This window comes from Ptychodera flava, chromosome 7 (assembly GCF_041260155.1).
Source record: "Ptychodera flava strain L36383 chromosome 7, AS_Pfla_20210202, whole genome shotgun sequence".
Lineage (NCBI taxonomy): Eukaryota > Metazoa > Hemichordata > Enteropneusta > Ptychoderidae > Ptychodera > Ptychodera flava.
Genome location: NC_091934.1, coordinates 265,030 through 282,641, shown reverse-complemented (window position 1 = coordinate 282,641; position 17,612 = coordinate 265,030). Strand labels below are relative to the sequence as shown.

At 39.3% G+C, this 17,612-nt stretch overlaps 1 protein-coding gene across 2 annotated transcripts in view; it reads right to left on the bottom strand.

Annotated features, from left to right (window-relative positions):
• LOC139137833 (6-phosphogluconate dehydrogenase, decarboxylating-like) overlaps window positions 1-17,612 on the bottom strand; it is a 258,052-nt gene that overhangs the window by 229,438 nt on the left and 11,002 nt on the right. For both annotated transcript variants that reach the window (XM_070706117.1, XM_070706116.1), the window contains exon 2: window positions 6,457-6,490. In XM_070706117.1, the coding sequence (XP_070562218.1) occupies window positions 6,457-6,490 (34 nt within the window). The remainder of the gene's footprint in view (window positions 1-6,456; window positions 6,491-17,612) is intronic.

Genomic DNA, 17,612 nt, shown 5'->3' with positions numbered 1-17,612 from the left:
TTCATCAAGTTGGCTATTTACGTACATAATGACCATAATGAGTGAGCGATGTGGGTGGTCTTGTTACCCTACATACTGTCAAGTAACTCGTTCCTGTATTATGATTGGTTCAACCAAAATTTTGTTGGAGAACAGGATTTCAACAGTGTGCCTTCAGTCGTAGTAAAGGGTCGTAGGTCGCAGTGCGCCGCAATGCCCGCACACGACTGAATCTTTCAGTCTAGATGTGGACATACATACATACATACATACATACATACATACATACAGACATGCAAATGGGATACAAATCAACTGAAATACCAAATGTGAGCTATAAATAGTTTGGTTTTATATTTGTAATGTTAATAATTTCTGTAGTTGTTAAAATGTGCGCATCTCAAAAACTTTTGATATAAAAATTGATTGTTTTTTCCCTCATTATGACTGACCAGTCAGTTAAAACTTTACTCTGAATATTTGTACATTTTTCCTTGAAGTATTTGACATTTTCAGAATATCTTCTTCAATTTGTCATTTCCTAATTTTGTGTTGGTCAAGCTTTCCACAGGCAGTAAATCAAACAGGCATCAAATGTGGCACTTCATAAAGGAAGGTCTGCCTCTAGAGGGCAGGCATAATGTACGGTGTTTATTGGTTATTTCCTCCACATAACATTCTACAGTGTACTGTAAACATTAAAGGGCCTATGACATGCCCATACAACCAAACGTAAAATCACTCTTTGGGTCTTGAAGTTAGCTTACGTCACTGCCTTCCATTGCGTATTGCCCCTTTGTCCAGATAAAAGGCAAGTAAAAGTTACAGGTGAGCGTGTACCCCTAGCCCAACTTGCTCGACTTTTATTGGCTTTACGAAGTTCAGCCGATGACTTATCTTAATACGGGAAAACAGTCTTTCACACCTTTGCAAATCTCATGTCTGTACAGGTGTGAGGCAAGGGCTTCCTTTGCTCAGAACGTACACCCAGCATGCAGAGCATGTAAACTTCGTGCCTAAATGTTTTAGTATGCTATAGTGACATGGTCTTTTCATGAGATCACAAACGGCCACACGTTGCATGGGAAATAAACATTACAAGAAGGATGACAGTCAAAGTCACATCCTCATTCATCGAGAAACATTTGTGCGGCAGGAAGCAACACAATCATGAAGACGGCAATTCAAAATGGCGACTCAGACAATATGATGACAAGCTTTCTTTGTTTTTCTTCATTCAAAACATGTACAAAATAGGCCTAACAGTACACATCACTTTTTGCAGGCTTTGTTTGCTCTGAAATGCACGGGAACATGGGTCAATTCACAGTCCCTCTATCACAGAGGAACTGTGGTCAATTGCACCATTTGCCTCGTGTTCCAAAGGAAATGATAGTTCTGTCAAAGGTTGACGTCCAACACTGCTACATGTACACTCAGTGTGATAGTTTTCGGACAGGGTAGTGAATTTTGCCCAAAGCCGTTTCATAAATAACAAGTCATTGACAATGACATAGTCCCCGTTTGTAATAGGTGTATTAGTCTTGATGGGGCAGGGAAATGTGGTCATTAAGAAGAATATCACTGAGAGTGTATGTGTTGAGATCTATGGGCACATAGGTCTATGTCGTTGTTCCCAATTTGAAACACATGAGGCATGTCTAAGTTATGGTTCTAAATCGGGAAAAAAGATCAGACCTCTAGCTGTATTGGCCAGCCAAGAAATACATATGCGCATAATAAATGAGGTACAAGATGTGACATCTTAAGGTCTAATATCCTATCAAAATTCGAGGGTATAGAACTTGTGGTTACTGAGTTATGCATATATATGTATAATCAAGGTCAAAGGTCATTGAGGTCACGTGACATTTTGAAAAAAAAAATTGTATTGCTAATTTATCCCGATATGCCAAAAATCAGACCTCTAGCTCTATTCGCTTACCCAGAATTAGATATGTGCATAATTAATTAGGGACAGCATGAGTTGTCACAAGGTCTCCCATCCTACTAAATATAAAGGACATAGCACTTGTGGTTACGTATTTATTGACATAAACGTATATTTTAGGTAAAAGGTCATCGAGGTCACATGCCATTTTGTCAAAAAAACTGTATTGCTAAGTTATCCCTATATACCAAAAATCAGACCTCTAGCTCTATTGGCTCGCTCAAAATTAGATATGTGCATAATTAATGAGGTACAATATGTGGCGTCATAAGGTGTCCCATCATGGGGTGTGGCACTTGTGGTTACTGAGTTATTGACAAATATGTATATTTGAGGTCAAGTGACATTTTGTCAAAAAAATTGTATTGCTTAGTCATCCCTATATACCAAAAATCAGACCTCTAGCTCTATTGGCTCGCTCAAAATTAGATATGCACATAATTAATGAGGTACAATATGTGGCGTCATATTTTAAGGTGTCCCATCATACCATATATGAAGGGTGTAGCACTTGTGGTTACTGAGTTTTGGACAAATATGTATATTTGAGGTCAAAGGTCACCAAGGTCACGTGACATTTTGTCAAAATATCTGAGATATCTGCGTGAATGGATCTGCGTGAACAGAGGGACATGACCCAATCTATAAGCCCCCCTGGACTTCATCCGTGGGGACTAAAAACTGTGTCACTGCATCCTTTTTGCAATATGAATACGATGAGAAACTAAATGTTTACTTTACTTGGCCTAAAACATGGGATTCTATGCAGAACTGACCTATACATGGGAGTCTATGGAGGTGTAAACTAAAAAGTCCTCTAACACGGCCAAATTTGATCACATTGTGAAACAAATCGACGTGCATCTGTATGGGGTAGGGTACTATCCTTGTGCAAAGTTTGAAAGAAATTGACAATGGCATGTCTGAGATATCTGCATGAACGGACGCATGCACGCATGCACGCACACATGCACGCACGCACACACGCACAGACATGACCCAATCTATAAGTCCCCCCGGACGACTAATGAGCACTACGAAATCTTATTGCCATACCTTTTGAAACTTTATTGTGTTTATCCTCAAACTGTTAACACGACGGAAGTGGTATTTAGGGCGTCAAGTTGCCAAATTTTTGACCCGTGTTGAGTGCATAGTAATCAGACTGCTATCGCAGTAAGCGGACGTTGTGTTTGGCATGTGATTAGGGGCTAAATATTGATAATTTGAAACTTCAACACCCACATTTTCATTTTCGATGTGTTTGAAAAGCTGTACGTAAATATTTCTTGATAATTAGTTACGTTCAATCCTTAGACGACTTTGCCGACTTTGCAGTGCCCGGCATAGCTTCCACTAAAAAAATTATCCAAAAGGGGACAGAAGTATCACTTCACTTAATATGAGGTCACATAACTTGTAAGACGGTACTGTTATGCAGCAAAGTGAGTACAACGAACAGTATGTGATTGAATGTCAGAAAACTGAGGTTGTCTGAAAACTATCGCACTGAGTGTACTGTAGGCTGCAGCTACAACATGCAATGCATTGAACTGAAACACTCAGGTGCGGGATTGCTCCACTTTTTATAAAATAAAATCAACCTTGAAAAAGTTCAAACTAAGACTGATACTATATACTGCCTTATTTCATACAAAGAAATATGAAATGTAGCCTCATTGTACTTTCAAATCAATTGCTTTGTCCAGTTGTGTTTTGTCCTTCAGAGTCAGAATCTGAATCTGATTTGGTTCCAAGATGTATAGGGTTGCCAACGCGCCTTCAATCACTTTCTGAATTCCGGTCAACAATATCCTCGCTGGAAGCAACTTGACAAGTCTTCTGCAGCTGGACTGCCGGTGCGGCTTCCTTGCCAGTGTTTACTGGGTGTCTGTGAGCACTGTTTTTATAGTTGACTTTGTTAATGGTCTAATTTATGCAAGGACCGCTAAATACACTTCGTGCCAATAGCATGGTACAAATAACATCAATTGTATCTGTTGGTCAATATGCAAATACCGCTGCCTGGATCGGATGCGAAGAGTTCCCCTGATCACCAGGCATGAAAAAGGAGTCAAATTTCGCCATTTGCGCATATCTTTCTGAACTAAGACAATATGCAATCCAAAGACAAGTCCCATAGCTGAGTTTTTGATGGGAAAAAATAAAAACTTTGGAAATGATGTCATAGGCCCTTTAAATATGACCTTCATACAAAATTTCAAAACAAGTTAATGAAGGGTTATCTCTGTCTAGAGATATCTCTGTCCACAGCACACAGCATACACAAAGCCATCAAATTAGCCTGTTGGACCTCCAGTCCAAATGACTAATAATACTTGATCTAAAAATTGTCATAGATATTAGCATTCAACGCACTGAACAGCAGAGTGCTGGAAAGGCAAATTGTTCAATGCTGTTTGTCATTCCTTATTGCTGTACTGGACTGGGCTGTCTACCACCGTCCAGCATGCCTGGGAGAATCCTATATCCCCCTTAATACAATAAATGGAAAGAGCAGTGCAAGACTTTGATGGAAGTGTGTGACACAAGTTAGTTTACAGAAATGACATCATATGACATCAAGATTTCCACGTGATCCTAATATCACCCTCAGTACTACTTTGAAGATAAAAGTGGGGTTGGCACTTGACCGGGAATGGGCGGTGTTGCAGAGAAATATGGTACATACAATGTAAGATGGATGACACACAACTGTTAATATTAACAGCTCCTACATGTAGAAATGTACATTGAGCACATACATTTTTTATAGAAATGAGAAATACTGTATACCCCTTTTCCTGCCAAGTCCATATTTCACCACCAGGTCAAGATGGTTAAAATTAATGAAACACAATGTATTCCATATGATGTATTTTAAAGCCGCACTTTTCAATCCTAGGTTCTCGCATTAGTGGAGTTCTCCTCCCAGTCAAACGCTTGGCCAGTACGATGTTTGATTTCTATAACATTGATTACACAAATTGATATCAACCATTTGTCACATTTTGCTAATCCTGCAAACAGAGTTTATGCAAGCTTTTGATTGACGGTCGGTTCAAATCGCCAACGGTCATTGATTCCCCACCACAAACGCTTGAATTTCCTAAAAAATTGTCTTCCAGTCGCATTAGACTTTGAATATAACCACAGAGTTCGATCGGCAGCAACTTCGCGCTGACTGCTTGGCAGTCTGTCTGTGTTTTTGCAGCCAGAGATAACTAAAAAGTGGCATTTTCTGGAGCATGTGACCGCATGTTACCTGTTTGGTGTCCACTTACACAATGAACACCGCCATAACTTGGCGTCCTAAAGGGATGCTCCGCCTTTAACATAATACTGTACATTTTAAGGCTGTTGAAAACATAATACTGTAAAGTTGATTTTTTTGGACAAAAGATACTATAACATACCAAGCCAAGTGGGTGAAAATACGTCATGTTTTGGCTCAATACCGCTTTTTACTGACTTGGCTGATGGGGAAGTGATACAGTTGTTATTATAACACACCTCATCCGCAGTCTTTATTCTAATTCGCCAATTGATAGTCACATGGGATGCGTTCTTTTTGTGCTGATCCACGTAAACGACGTCATCAGGCATCAGTTCCAAAAAATGATGCCCGCTGACATCGAAAACGACATGGACGCATGCGTGGACCGGAATGTAAACAAACATGTCGTTTGCGGCTGATTGAAACGATAGTCGAGAAATTTCTAGGGTTATCCTACTTTCTGAAGAAGAACTGAATGCTCTGGTTTCCAACAAGGACTAGAAACGAACAAAAACTATAATCAAGGGTGCATTGAACGTTTTGCAGAAGTATTGCGATCCTGTTGGGAAAAACTTTTTGTTACTGAACCACTCCAACATATTACATACGACAAGTTTTGTGTATGGTATGTTCTTATGCATGACTGCGGATGAGGTGTGTTATAAAACACATATTGACTGGCCATTAGGACAACAGCATACGTCTTTAAACCCTCGAACCTGTGAGTCACCCCCAAAAACAGACTGTTTCCCTCGGCCTTCGGTTTGGGGTGACTCACAGTCCCTCTGGGTACAGACGTACATGTATGCTGTTGCCCACATGGCCAGTCAATATGTGTATACTGTCTGGTAGGAAAAGGGATACATGTAAATTTCATCATCTTTTCCAAAAATTACAAGTCCTCATACCGAAGAACCTGAAACTACATTTTAATGCTACATGAAGATTGTTTAAAAAATTTACAGGAAAATGAAATATATGATCCTCAAAAATGTATATTTGCACATTTTATGTCAATCAGCAATGTCTGATTAAGCATACATAATTTACAGATCCCTTCTGTCCATGGCCTTTGTCAACACAGAGGTTCATATAATCATGCAAATGCACCAAATGATAATCTAAAGTGCAACTGAATAACATACTGTATTTCAGCTAAAATCTGTACATATCATAAGCAGGTTTATATTTGGTGAATTTCACAGGAATAAAGTTGTAGTGATCTGAAACATTATTTATGATTACATACCATGACAGCCAAACCAATCAGTCCGATATCAGCCCTGTAAAACAAAGATATCGTATGTAAAAAATTACTGAAGGAATGGAGAATTAAGATTGACATCCGGACCTGTTGCTCCATATTGACACAAAGGGGTAACAAATCACCTGTATGATGATTTTTGTATTCGAAATCAAAGTTATTTTTGTGAGTTGAGTAATATTCCATACGTTTAAAGTCACAACGTCTGTATAAAAGCACGAGAGTGGTCATAATGTTAGGATATTCAAGCTTAAGATTTTTTGACCAAAAATGACAAAATTGCTCCAAAATAGTAATTTTCCCAATTTTGTCATAATTTCAACAAATTAGAAGAGTAACACCCTCGCAAAGATCTAACCCAAATTTGAGAGCGATGGGGCTGGCGGTTTCAGAGAAGAGGAGTTTTTACTGAAAATGAGAAAAATCACCAAAAACTTCAGCAAAAATACAAAATTAAGGATATCTTCACAATATTCATAAAACTGTATAAGGTTCACCTAAGGTCCTAGCACAAACATTTTCAAAGCAATCAAAATTGTGGTTCTTGAGATATTAATTCTTGACCATTTTCACATTTTGTAGCTCATTTCCATAATTTTGGCAATGCAGACATAATTTGAACAAAATCCCATCTATAGCCCAGAATGCATCCACACACCAAATACCAAGCTGAAATGTGTAGCGGTTTGCGTGTTTTTGATGTTGACGGAAATACTTACATTCATACATACATACTAGCTGTGGAAATGCAACTATCTGTTGTCGGGGTAGTGTGCGTAGCTGTGTGGTGTCGTCGTAATGGACCCATTTTCGCCGGTAGTTGGCCCGCAGCTATCCGTGGTTGGGGTTGACCTTTGACCCGCATAGCTACACACGCTACCCCGCCAACAGATAGCTTCGTTTCCACTGCTAACATACATACATACAGTACATACATACACACACACATACATACAGATGCCATCGACTTCAGCTTATACGATAAACTCACATTGATATAACCAAATGTGAGCTAATATAACCAGATATGAACTGAAAATGCTCAGGTGTTTCATTATATATTGCAGTTATGTGTAAAGTTTAACCTTTGCCACAATGTTTGCAACTTCATTGAAAGTATTATGATCAACATAATGAACAACAAGTCATCGTTGATGACACAGTCCCCACTTGTTAATGGGTACTTTGATTACATGTCCTCAGAGAGGATAGAGTCCTCTTCATTAATTAGGTCTGTGATAAAATACTTTGATACAGATGGCACTCAATGGCCAAGAATGAGTTCCATGGTGATGAAAACATAAAACCAAAGTAGGCCACCATCCTAAAGTTCATAAAATGAGTCTACTAGGAATTAACCCTTTTCCTGCCGAGCGCCCTTGTCCGTTATTTTGCCAAGTCAGTAGAAAACCGCCCCATAATATGTGCCTGCAAAAGATTGGCTCTCCTGCATGTTATCCTGCCAGGCATTTTGACAGAAATCGCCCATTTTCAGGGTTGTTTTAGCCGTACTTATACATGTTAGACTTCGATAATTTCTACATGCCCGTAGACAGGGGAAGGAGCTCAAGGGTTACTGCAGAAAAAAATTGAGGTCACAGGCTTTGTTTGCCCCTGAGAGTGCGTCATTTTATTGCCGTTTCATGTTTATTTTTTCGGAAATAAACTCCTTCAGTATTACGCACGTCCGCTAGGCACAAACATCACCTCACTCGTCTGTTAGTCAGAGACCCTGAGGGTCGTGCTAGGGGTGCAGCAGCACCGGCAAACCTGTCCTGTTTCCCCAGGGTAGGGTCAATTGAATACGTACCTTCAACGACTAGGCAGTGTAGCATAAAAACTACGTTTTTGCCGTTGTATTAACGACATGGATGAGCCATTGAAGCACAGCTCCAAGTAGTTTAGCCAGCTCAGTTGGGAGTTGGTTTACGAGTGTTACCATCCATTACTGACTTAATCGAGTGGTCCTCAGTCAGGTACGGGTTTGTACCGACATGGCTTGGGCTGCAGCTAACCAGTGATAACCAGTCACTACACCCAAGTCTTCAGGCTCACTTTTGCGATGCATGGGTACAACGCAATATGCTTCCATTGTTCTAGCCATCGACGTGTCCACATGCCTGGCAGCCATATTGTACTGCTAGCTGGTTTGCATAACAAAAGCAGTCCCTGCTAAATGCAGGCGGTATCCCCGTAGCATATTGACCTTATGTCACCTTTTGAATTCTCTGTACGCAAACAGCGTACGTAGTTACCAATGCGTCGGCAAGAGGATACGTTTGCCTGCAAACCAGAGCCAATACTTCGGACGATGGAATAAATAAAAAATCCAAAGCTACGTCCATTGAATGGCACGGCCAAGGCGGTGAAGGACGTTGCCTGGCTTGAACTTGCAGAGCTGAAGCCACGCTTAGTACGTCGGACACCAGTTTGTAATGGTATTTCCGAGTCGTTCATATCCGTTCCATCGGAGGAACAAGTCGAGCCGTCCCATCAAAAATACGTTCTCATTTTCAGTCACGCACAACTGAATAAGTGACTTTCGTCTCGCACCATCGGCATATCTGCCAAGTCGTTTGCAAGAGGTAGCCTTCTAGATTAGCATTGCCGAGTTGGTCAAGTTCGGCAGCAATCTCTATAGTGCCGGGCAGCCAAGTACGTCCAACTCCGCCAGAAAACGTCACCATGCTATCCTGCCAAGTCCGCTAAAAAGCGGTAAAAAAAAACCAGCCCCCCTCGGGTGTGGGGAACTGGCGGACAGGTTTCTGCACCTTTCCCTGTCTATCGACTCCCTGCGAACCCATTTCGAGGGGAATAGGCGTTCCTTGTCAGAAAACCTCTCCTCGGATGACCCCTAAACGCACAGGGGATAGCAAAACGTAGTGCCGTCGACTTGGCAGGAAAGGGGGTACCCAAAAAGGGTCCGATTTCCACCGGGTTGGGAGAATAACGGTCACCAGTGCTTAGATTCTGGCTACACCGAATTTCAAGCGGATTTTCACCGACTTGGCAGGAAAAGGGTTAATCAACAGGATGTTGCAAAACATTTTTGCATACAATCCTAACACTTAACAGATTATCACTTGTACCATATTTCATAAAGTTTGATGCAGTATTTACAACACTATGAGATCAAAATCTGTATCAAGTTTCATCACATTTGACGTTGTATTAATTTGTGGCTATATCACCCTAATTAGGAAAGTTCATTACTTATGCAATTACAAATTAATTAAAATGACACTGATAAATGTCTTTTTCAATGTTGAAGCAATGTGAGCTTAACATCTGTACAAAGTTTCATGAATTTGATGCAGTATTTCTTGACATATCAGCCTATTTACGAAACTTCAATAATTGACATGTTACTGCTACATGACGTGAAACAAATTGAGGAGTATATGTATGAAATAGGTCAATGTCCTTGTACCAACTTTGAATGATACTGGTGGCAATATGTCTGAGTTATGGCTCTGTACATTAGAAAATTGTAACAAATTCACCGCCATGCAGCGATATTTGATCTTACTGTTTAAAAAATCAACAAGTATATGTACGACATAAGTCAACGTACATGTACCAACTTTGAATAAGATCAGTTGAGACTTGCCAGAGTTATGGCTCTCAACATGAAACAACCATAACGAAATTGCTACCATGTGGCCATATTGGACCATCTCGTGAAACCAATTGACATACATATGTATAAATAAGTCAATGTCCTTGTACCAACTTTGAATAAATTTGCTTGATACATGTCTGAGTTATGGTTCCGGACATGAAAAAATCGGAAAAAATGGCCACACGGCGGCCATATTGGATTGTATCACAAAACAAATCAATGTGCATATGTATGACATAGGTCGATGTCCCTGTACTAAGTTTAAATAAAATCGGTGAATAAAATCAGTTGAGACGTGCCCAAGTTTTGGCTAAGGACACGAAAAAATTGTAACCAATATGGCTGCCATGCAGCCATATTGGATCATATCATGAAACAAATTGACGTACATATGTATGACATAAGTCAATGTCCTTGTACCAACTTTGAATAAAATTGGTTGAGATATGCCTGACTTATGGCTCTGTACATAAAAAAATCGTTAGAAAATGGCTGCCTGGCGGCCATATTGGATTGTATCATAAAACAAATTGACGTCCATATCTATGACATTGGTCAATGTCCTTGTACCAACTTTGAATAAAATCGGTTGAGATATGCCTGACTTATGGCTCTGTACATGAAAAAATCGTTACAAAATGGCTGCCTGGCGGCCATATTGGATTGTATCACAAAACAAATTGACATATCTATGACATTGGTCAATGTCCTTGTACCAACTTTGAATAAAATCGGTTGAAACATGTCTGAGTTATGGCTCTGTACATGAAAAAATCGTTACAAAATGGCCGCCTGGCGGCCATATTGGATTGTATCACAAAACAAATTGACATATCTATGACATTGGTCAATGTCCTTGTACCAACTTTGAATAAAATCGGTTGAAACTTGTCTGAGTTATGGCTCTGTACATGAAAAAATCGTTACAAAATGGCCGCCTGGTGGCCATATTGGATCGTATCACAAAACAAATTCACGTGCATATCTATGACATTGGTAAATGTCCTTGTACCAACTTTGAATAAAATCGGTTGAAACGTGTCTGAGTTATGGCTCTGTACTTGAAAAAATCGTTACAAAATGGCCGCCTGGCGGCCATATTGGATTGTATCACAAAACAAATTGACATATCTATGACATTGGTCAATGTCCTTGTACCAACTTTGAATAAAATCAGTTGAAACATGTCTGAGTTATGGCTCTGTACATGAAAAAATCGTAATAAAATGGCTGCCTGGCGGCCATATTGGATCTTGTACCAAGTTTGAATGAAATCGCTCCTTGCATCTCTGAGATATCTGCGTGAACGGACGCACGCACGCACGGACGCACACATGCACGCACGCACACGACCAAACCTATAAGTCCCCCCGGACGACTAATAATCACTGCTGCTTAGGTCATTAAGTATACAAATATGTAATTAGCTGAAATAAAAATATTAAAGTTCTTTTACTGCTGTCAATGTATCACCACTTTATATAGCTGGTGTAATTACCATTGACTAAGTCCTTCAAGCCATATATGCCGAGCTGTGGAAGCTCATTAGACATGCAAATTATAAATTAACTGACATGAAACTGTGAAATGACTTTTGATATTGTTTTAACCTGGTATAATCATCAATGTACATAAGCATATTTTGCCAACTTTGATCAAGTAAATCCCAGTATATATCCCTAATAAGCAAAGTTCATTAAATATGTAAATTAGGAATTGGCTTCAGTAAAGTGCTTAATGATTTTCAATAATGTTGTATCATGGTATCTGCAATATATGTAGCAAGTTTTGTCAACTTTGGTCAAGTTGATTCAGATATATATCTCTAATTAGGAAAGTTCATTAAATATGCAAATTAGGAATTGGCTGAAGAGAAAATGCTTAATGACTTTCAATAATATTGTATTATAGTGTCTTTAATGTATAGAGCAAGTTTCATCAATTTTGATCAAGTCAATTCAGATAAATATCCCTAATTATGAAAATTCATTTAATATGCAAATTAGGAATTGGCTGAAGTAAAAATGTCTTTTGATTTTCAATAATGTTATATCACAGTATCTTTGATGTATATAGCAAGTTTCAACGACTACAATCAAGTTAATTCAGATATATATCGCTAATTGGGAAAGTTTATTAAATATGCAAATTTGGAATTGGCTGAAGTAAAAATGTTCGATGACTTTCAATAATGTTAAAGCATAGTATCTTTAATATATATACCAAGTTTGGTCGATTTTGATGAGTCAAATCAGACATATATCCCTAATTAGGAAAGCTCATTAAATATGCAAATTAGCAACTATCTTTCATGTCACCCCTTAATGGTTCCCACTGCTGATATATCTTGACTGAACTTTCAAATCAAGGTCACTACCGAGCATGACAGGACGACCACGTAATGATGCTAACTCGTCTATGTTTTCTTTACCGCTTCTCACTGCCCGGATGTATGCTTTTTTCATGCCGCGAACGGTACTCTCACTGATCGGCGTGCCCAGTCCTTTCGTGAATTTACGAGCTGCGTTCATCACACCGTTGTTGATAGCAAACTTTGCGATCTTTGCTCTTGTACCATTGTCGTAATGTTGATAATTGCCGCGCTTTCGTTTCCTACTACTCGACGCGGTAATTTCTTCATTGACAGCTGCGATGGTTTCAGGTAGCAGATAACAGGTCTTTACGTCTATAACATCGTTAGGGTCAGGCAAACCGGGTTGGGTTGGAGTCGGCAAGGGAGCCTTCTTCAACCATTTCAGCAGGCCAGTAGACATTGTGACATTTGTAGAATAAAAGTACAGTAGTTGATCTGACAGCGAGAGATGTGACACAAGCGATGGCTAGACGTGTACTGACTTCTCGTCAAAAATTGTTCATCATTTATAGAGAATTTTACTTTCATCTTGCGGTTGTGAAAGACCTATCCTTTGACGGTTCTGGCGGTTTTGGTTTGTTTACAGGAAAAATATCCTTTGTAACCCGCATGGTGTGAGCGTTGCTTTGTCATTTCAGTCAGCATGAAAAAATTGTCAACAACATGCCTATTAGTGGAACAGCGTACGACAGCGTAGCTTACCAGTATGGTTATTACAATGAAAACATCGTCTTTGTCGGCACGGTCGGTTTGTTTGTTCAAAGAAAAAGTTACAAGTATGTGACAACGTTGATGAACTAGTGCTGAGCGCGAATTTAAAACACCGCCAATCGACGCGATCGTATGAGTGTGCGAAATTTTAACCCCGCGATTATTCCCCTCTTTACAGTATCAGTTTTTTCTAAAATCATTAATTATGCAAATGAGCAAAAAGTATATAAGCCACAGCCACCAAAAACTAATCAGTTCTTGCCATTTGCTAACTTAATCTATGTACCACATTTGATTCTGATCTGATGAGCCGTTTTTGAGATATCAGACCAAAAGACAGACAGACAGACATCGCTGCGACATATGTGAGCAAAAAAAACGATAATGCTTGGAAATTGAGGGACATGTGTATAAGTATTTTGAGCTCAACGTACTTGGATTACGATGAAATGAAATTTGAAATTACATCTGAAACCAGCAAAGGATAAAATATTCGCCAGTATTATCGCTGGTATAACGTTTGATGTTCAGTTTGAATCTGCGTGATTGATGTGATATGGGAATTGGAAATGAGTCATTAGTGATACGTTTACTTTTTACGTAGCATTGCTTGTTCAGCTCAAAAAAAACCAACCAAATACTTGGAGTGTACCAAAAGATACTGTACAAATGCACACATACTTTATATAACAAGTCATCATTGATGACACAGTCCCCATGTGTTAATGTGTACTTTGATTACAAGTCCTTAGAGAGGTTAGAGTCCTGTTCATTATTAGATCTGTGATTAAAGATGAGTTCCATGGTAGTGAAAACGTAAAACCAATGTAGACAGCCACCCTATTAAATACATGTAAGTCCATTAGTAATTAACAACAGGATATTGCCAAACATTTTTGCATTCTATTATAACACAGAGAGATTATCACGTGTACGACATTGACCATTGTTTCTCGTGAAACTGGTATTTTCAGAGCTTTTTTAGTTGGATAGAACACATCTTGTGCTGTCCACAGTCTGCCTTACGCCCTGCACTGGCTAATGAATTGCAAGTATTTATTATTATTTAAATCACGCACGCTGCGGTTTGGCTTTGTTTTCAAAATGTAACAACATGCTTTTATCTTGTGCCGTAAGACTGCATATGAGGCTATCACAGAGAACAACAACATGTCAAGTGTACAATAGCTGCTGCCATTGATATGGAGATTAGCCAATCACAAGTTTGGATTCACGCTATGTATTCATTCAGGGATAGAAATACTTTTTTATTTCTTGTGGCATAAGTTTGCCACTGGATATAAAATCAGGTGGCAATTATGAAAAATCTGGTGGCAGTTTAACACATCATGTGATCGGTATACATGTAATACAACATTTTGTCTTTGCCATATACTCATTCTAATTTATAAATTCTTAAAAATCTGGTCAGTACACATCACAAAAAGTCAACCCATACTGCAGGCCTCAAAAAAAAATTTTCAAACTTACCAACCGTGGGACACGTGAATTTCATTTTTACTTGCCCGAGAGGAAAAATTACTTGCCCTAAATTTCTAATAACTGTACCAGTAATTTGTAACAGAGTGCAAGAGTTTGGCCATATGAAGTGAATTCAAAGAGGGAAAAAACATATTTTAACATGAACTACATGTACATCTTGTTGAAATGAAGGACTATTACCATATTACCAAATCTGAAATGTCGCAGAAGAAATGTGAGAATACTTTTAATTAGTCTTTTCTGTAGATTTGGCCATCTAGAAAACATCTTTGAATTTGGAATTTTTCCACAACCTAATCCAAATTAAAATCTTTGCATAAGAGTAATAAGATTGTGTGATTTACAATATGCATGGCTGGCTGCTGCTCTTTATTATCAAGCTGAGATCACAAACAACTGCTCTGCTAGTGTTTATCTGCCAATGCATATGCACATGTACATCTGCAACCCTTTTACCCACATGTTTGCTCACTGAGCACAGCAGTTTTTCAATGTTTTATTTTGATAAATGTATTCGTCAAGAGAGCAGATAAGATTCAAGTTTCGTTTTCATTACTCTTCAGTGCAGATTAGTTTTCTGTAGGTGAGAGCCGATCCCTAACAACCAAGGTCACGTAATTTGAAACTGTGTGCATCTCACGCACTACGTAGCTGCAATATGTGGCCTCCTTGGTCGACTGAGCCCGTTTCGAATACGATGTAAACTTCTACTTTTTCAACTGGGTGTTGATTTACGTTGAACAGTAAGCATTGCCGAGATCCATGGCTTCGAATAAGTTTACATCCATTTACCAAGCACATGGTGCAATTACACTATCGCGTGAAGCCGATCGACTGTCATACAACTTATTCACTTGCACAAAGAGAATGGCAACCACTGTCGAGAGCAGACCACTTTACGGCACACATAGAAAACAGTGAGTTCACTCCATGTCGTCGGAGAGAACATGTCGCAAAGCTCTATTTTTACGACTTTTTGTGTTTTACAACAGCAAGAACGATTATTTTGTGATGTCGGGCAGATTTTCAAGGGTTTTCAGAAAAAACTTCTGAGAGTTGAAGGACTTACAATGATTGTAGGCGTGTACAGACCTAATGAAATACGTTTTCAAGCTTGAATTGTCCAGAGCTTAGTTAATTCAACCACTGGTGCACTTGCCCGTCGGATGGGAAGCATATTGACTTTTCTTGCCAGAACGCAAAATTCACTAGCCAAGGGCGTCGGGCAATAGGAATTTTCGAGCCCAGTATACTGGCTAATGAATTGCAAGTATTTATTATTATTTAATTCATGCAGGCTGCAGTTTGGCTTTGTTTTCAAAATGTCACAACATACTTTTATCTTGTGCCCTATGACTGCATATGCGGCTAATCACAGAGGGAAACAAGTCATCGTTGATGACACAGTCCCCACTTGTTAATCAGTATTTTGATTACAGGTCCTCAAAGAGGATAGAGTCCTCTTCATTAGGTCTGTGATAAAAATACTTTTGAATGAATTCGCTTGATACATGTCTGAGTTATGGTTCAGGACATGAAAAAAATCGTAACAAAATGGTCGCACAGCGGCCATATTGGATCGCATCACAAAACAAATTGATGTGCATAGCTATGACATTGGTCGATGTCCTTGTACCAACTTTGAATAAAATTGGTCAAAACATGCGGATATGCCTGAGAAATGGCTCTGTACATGAAAAAATCGTAATAAAATGGCCGCCTGGCGGCCATATTGGATCGTATCACAAAACAGATTGACGTGCATATGTATGACATAGGTCAATGTCCTTGTACCAACTTTGAATAAAATCGGTTGAGATATGCCTGAGTTATGGCTCTGTACATGAAAAAATCGTAATAAAATGGCTGCACAGCGGCCATTTTGGATCGTATCACAAAACAAATTGCCGTGCACAGCTATGACATTTGTCAATAAGCTTGTACCAACTTTGAATAAAATCTGTTGAAACGTGCCTGAGTTATGGCTCTGTACATGAAAAAATCGTAATAAAATGGCCGCCTGGCGGCCATATTGGATCGTATCACAAAACAAATTGACATGCATATCTATGACATTGGTCAATGTCCTTGTACCAACTCTGAATAAAATCGGTCAAAACATGCCTGAGTAATGGCTCTGTACATGAAAAATCGTAATAAAATGGCCGCCTGGCGGCCATATTGGATCGTATCACAAAACAAATTGACATGCATATCTATGACATTGGTCATGTCCTTGTACCAACTCTGAATAAAATCGGTCGAAACATGCCTGAGTAATGGCTCTGTACATGAAAAAATCGTAATAAAATGGCCGCCTGGCGGCCATATTGGATCGTATCACAAAACAAATTGACGTGCATATCTATGACATTGGTCAATGTCCTTGTACCAACTTTGAATAAAATCGGTTGGAACATGCCTGAGTTATGGCTCTGTACATGAAAAAATCGTAATAAAATGGTCGCCTGGCGGCCATATTGGATCGTATCACAAAACAAATTGACATGCATATCTATGACATTGGTCAATGTCCTTGTACCAACTTTGAATAAAATCGGTTGGAACATGCCTGAGTTATGGCTCTGTACATGAAAAAATCGTAATAAAATGGCCGCCTGGCGGCCATATTGGATCGTATCACAAAACAAATTGACGTGCATCTGTATGCCATATGAAGTAATCCTTGTATCAAGTTTGAATGAAATCGCTCCAGGCATCTCAGAGATATCTGCGTGAACGGACGGACGGACGCACGCACGCACGGACGGACGCACGGACGGACGCACGCACGGACATGACCAAACCTATAAGTCCCCCGGACGGTGTCCGTGGGGACTAACAACATGTCAAGTGTACAAAAGCTGCTGTCATCGATATGGAGATTAGCCAATCACAAGTTTGGATTCACGCTATGTTTTCATTTATGCC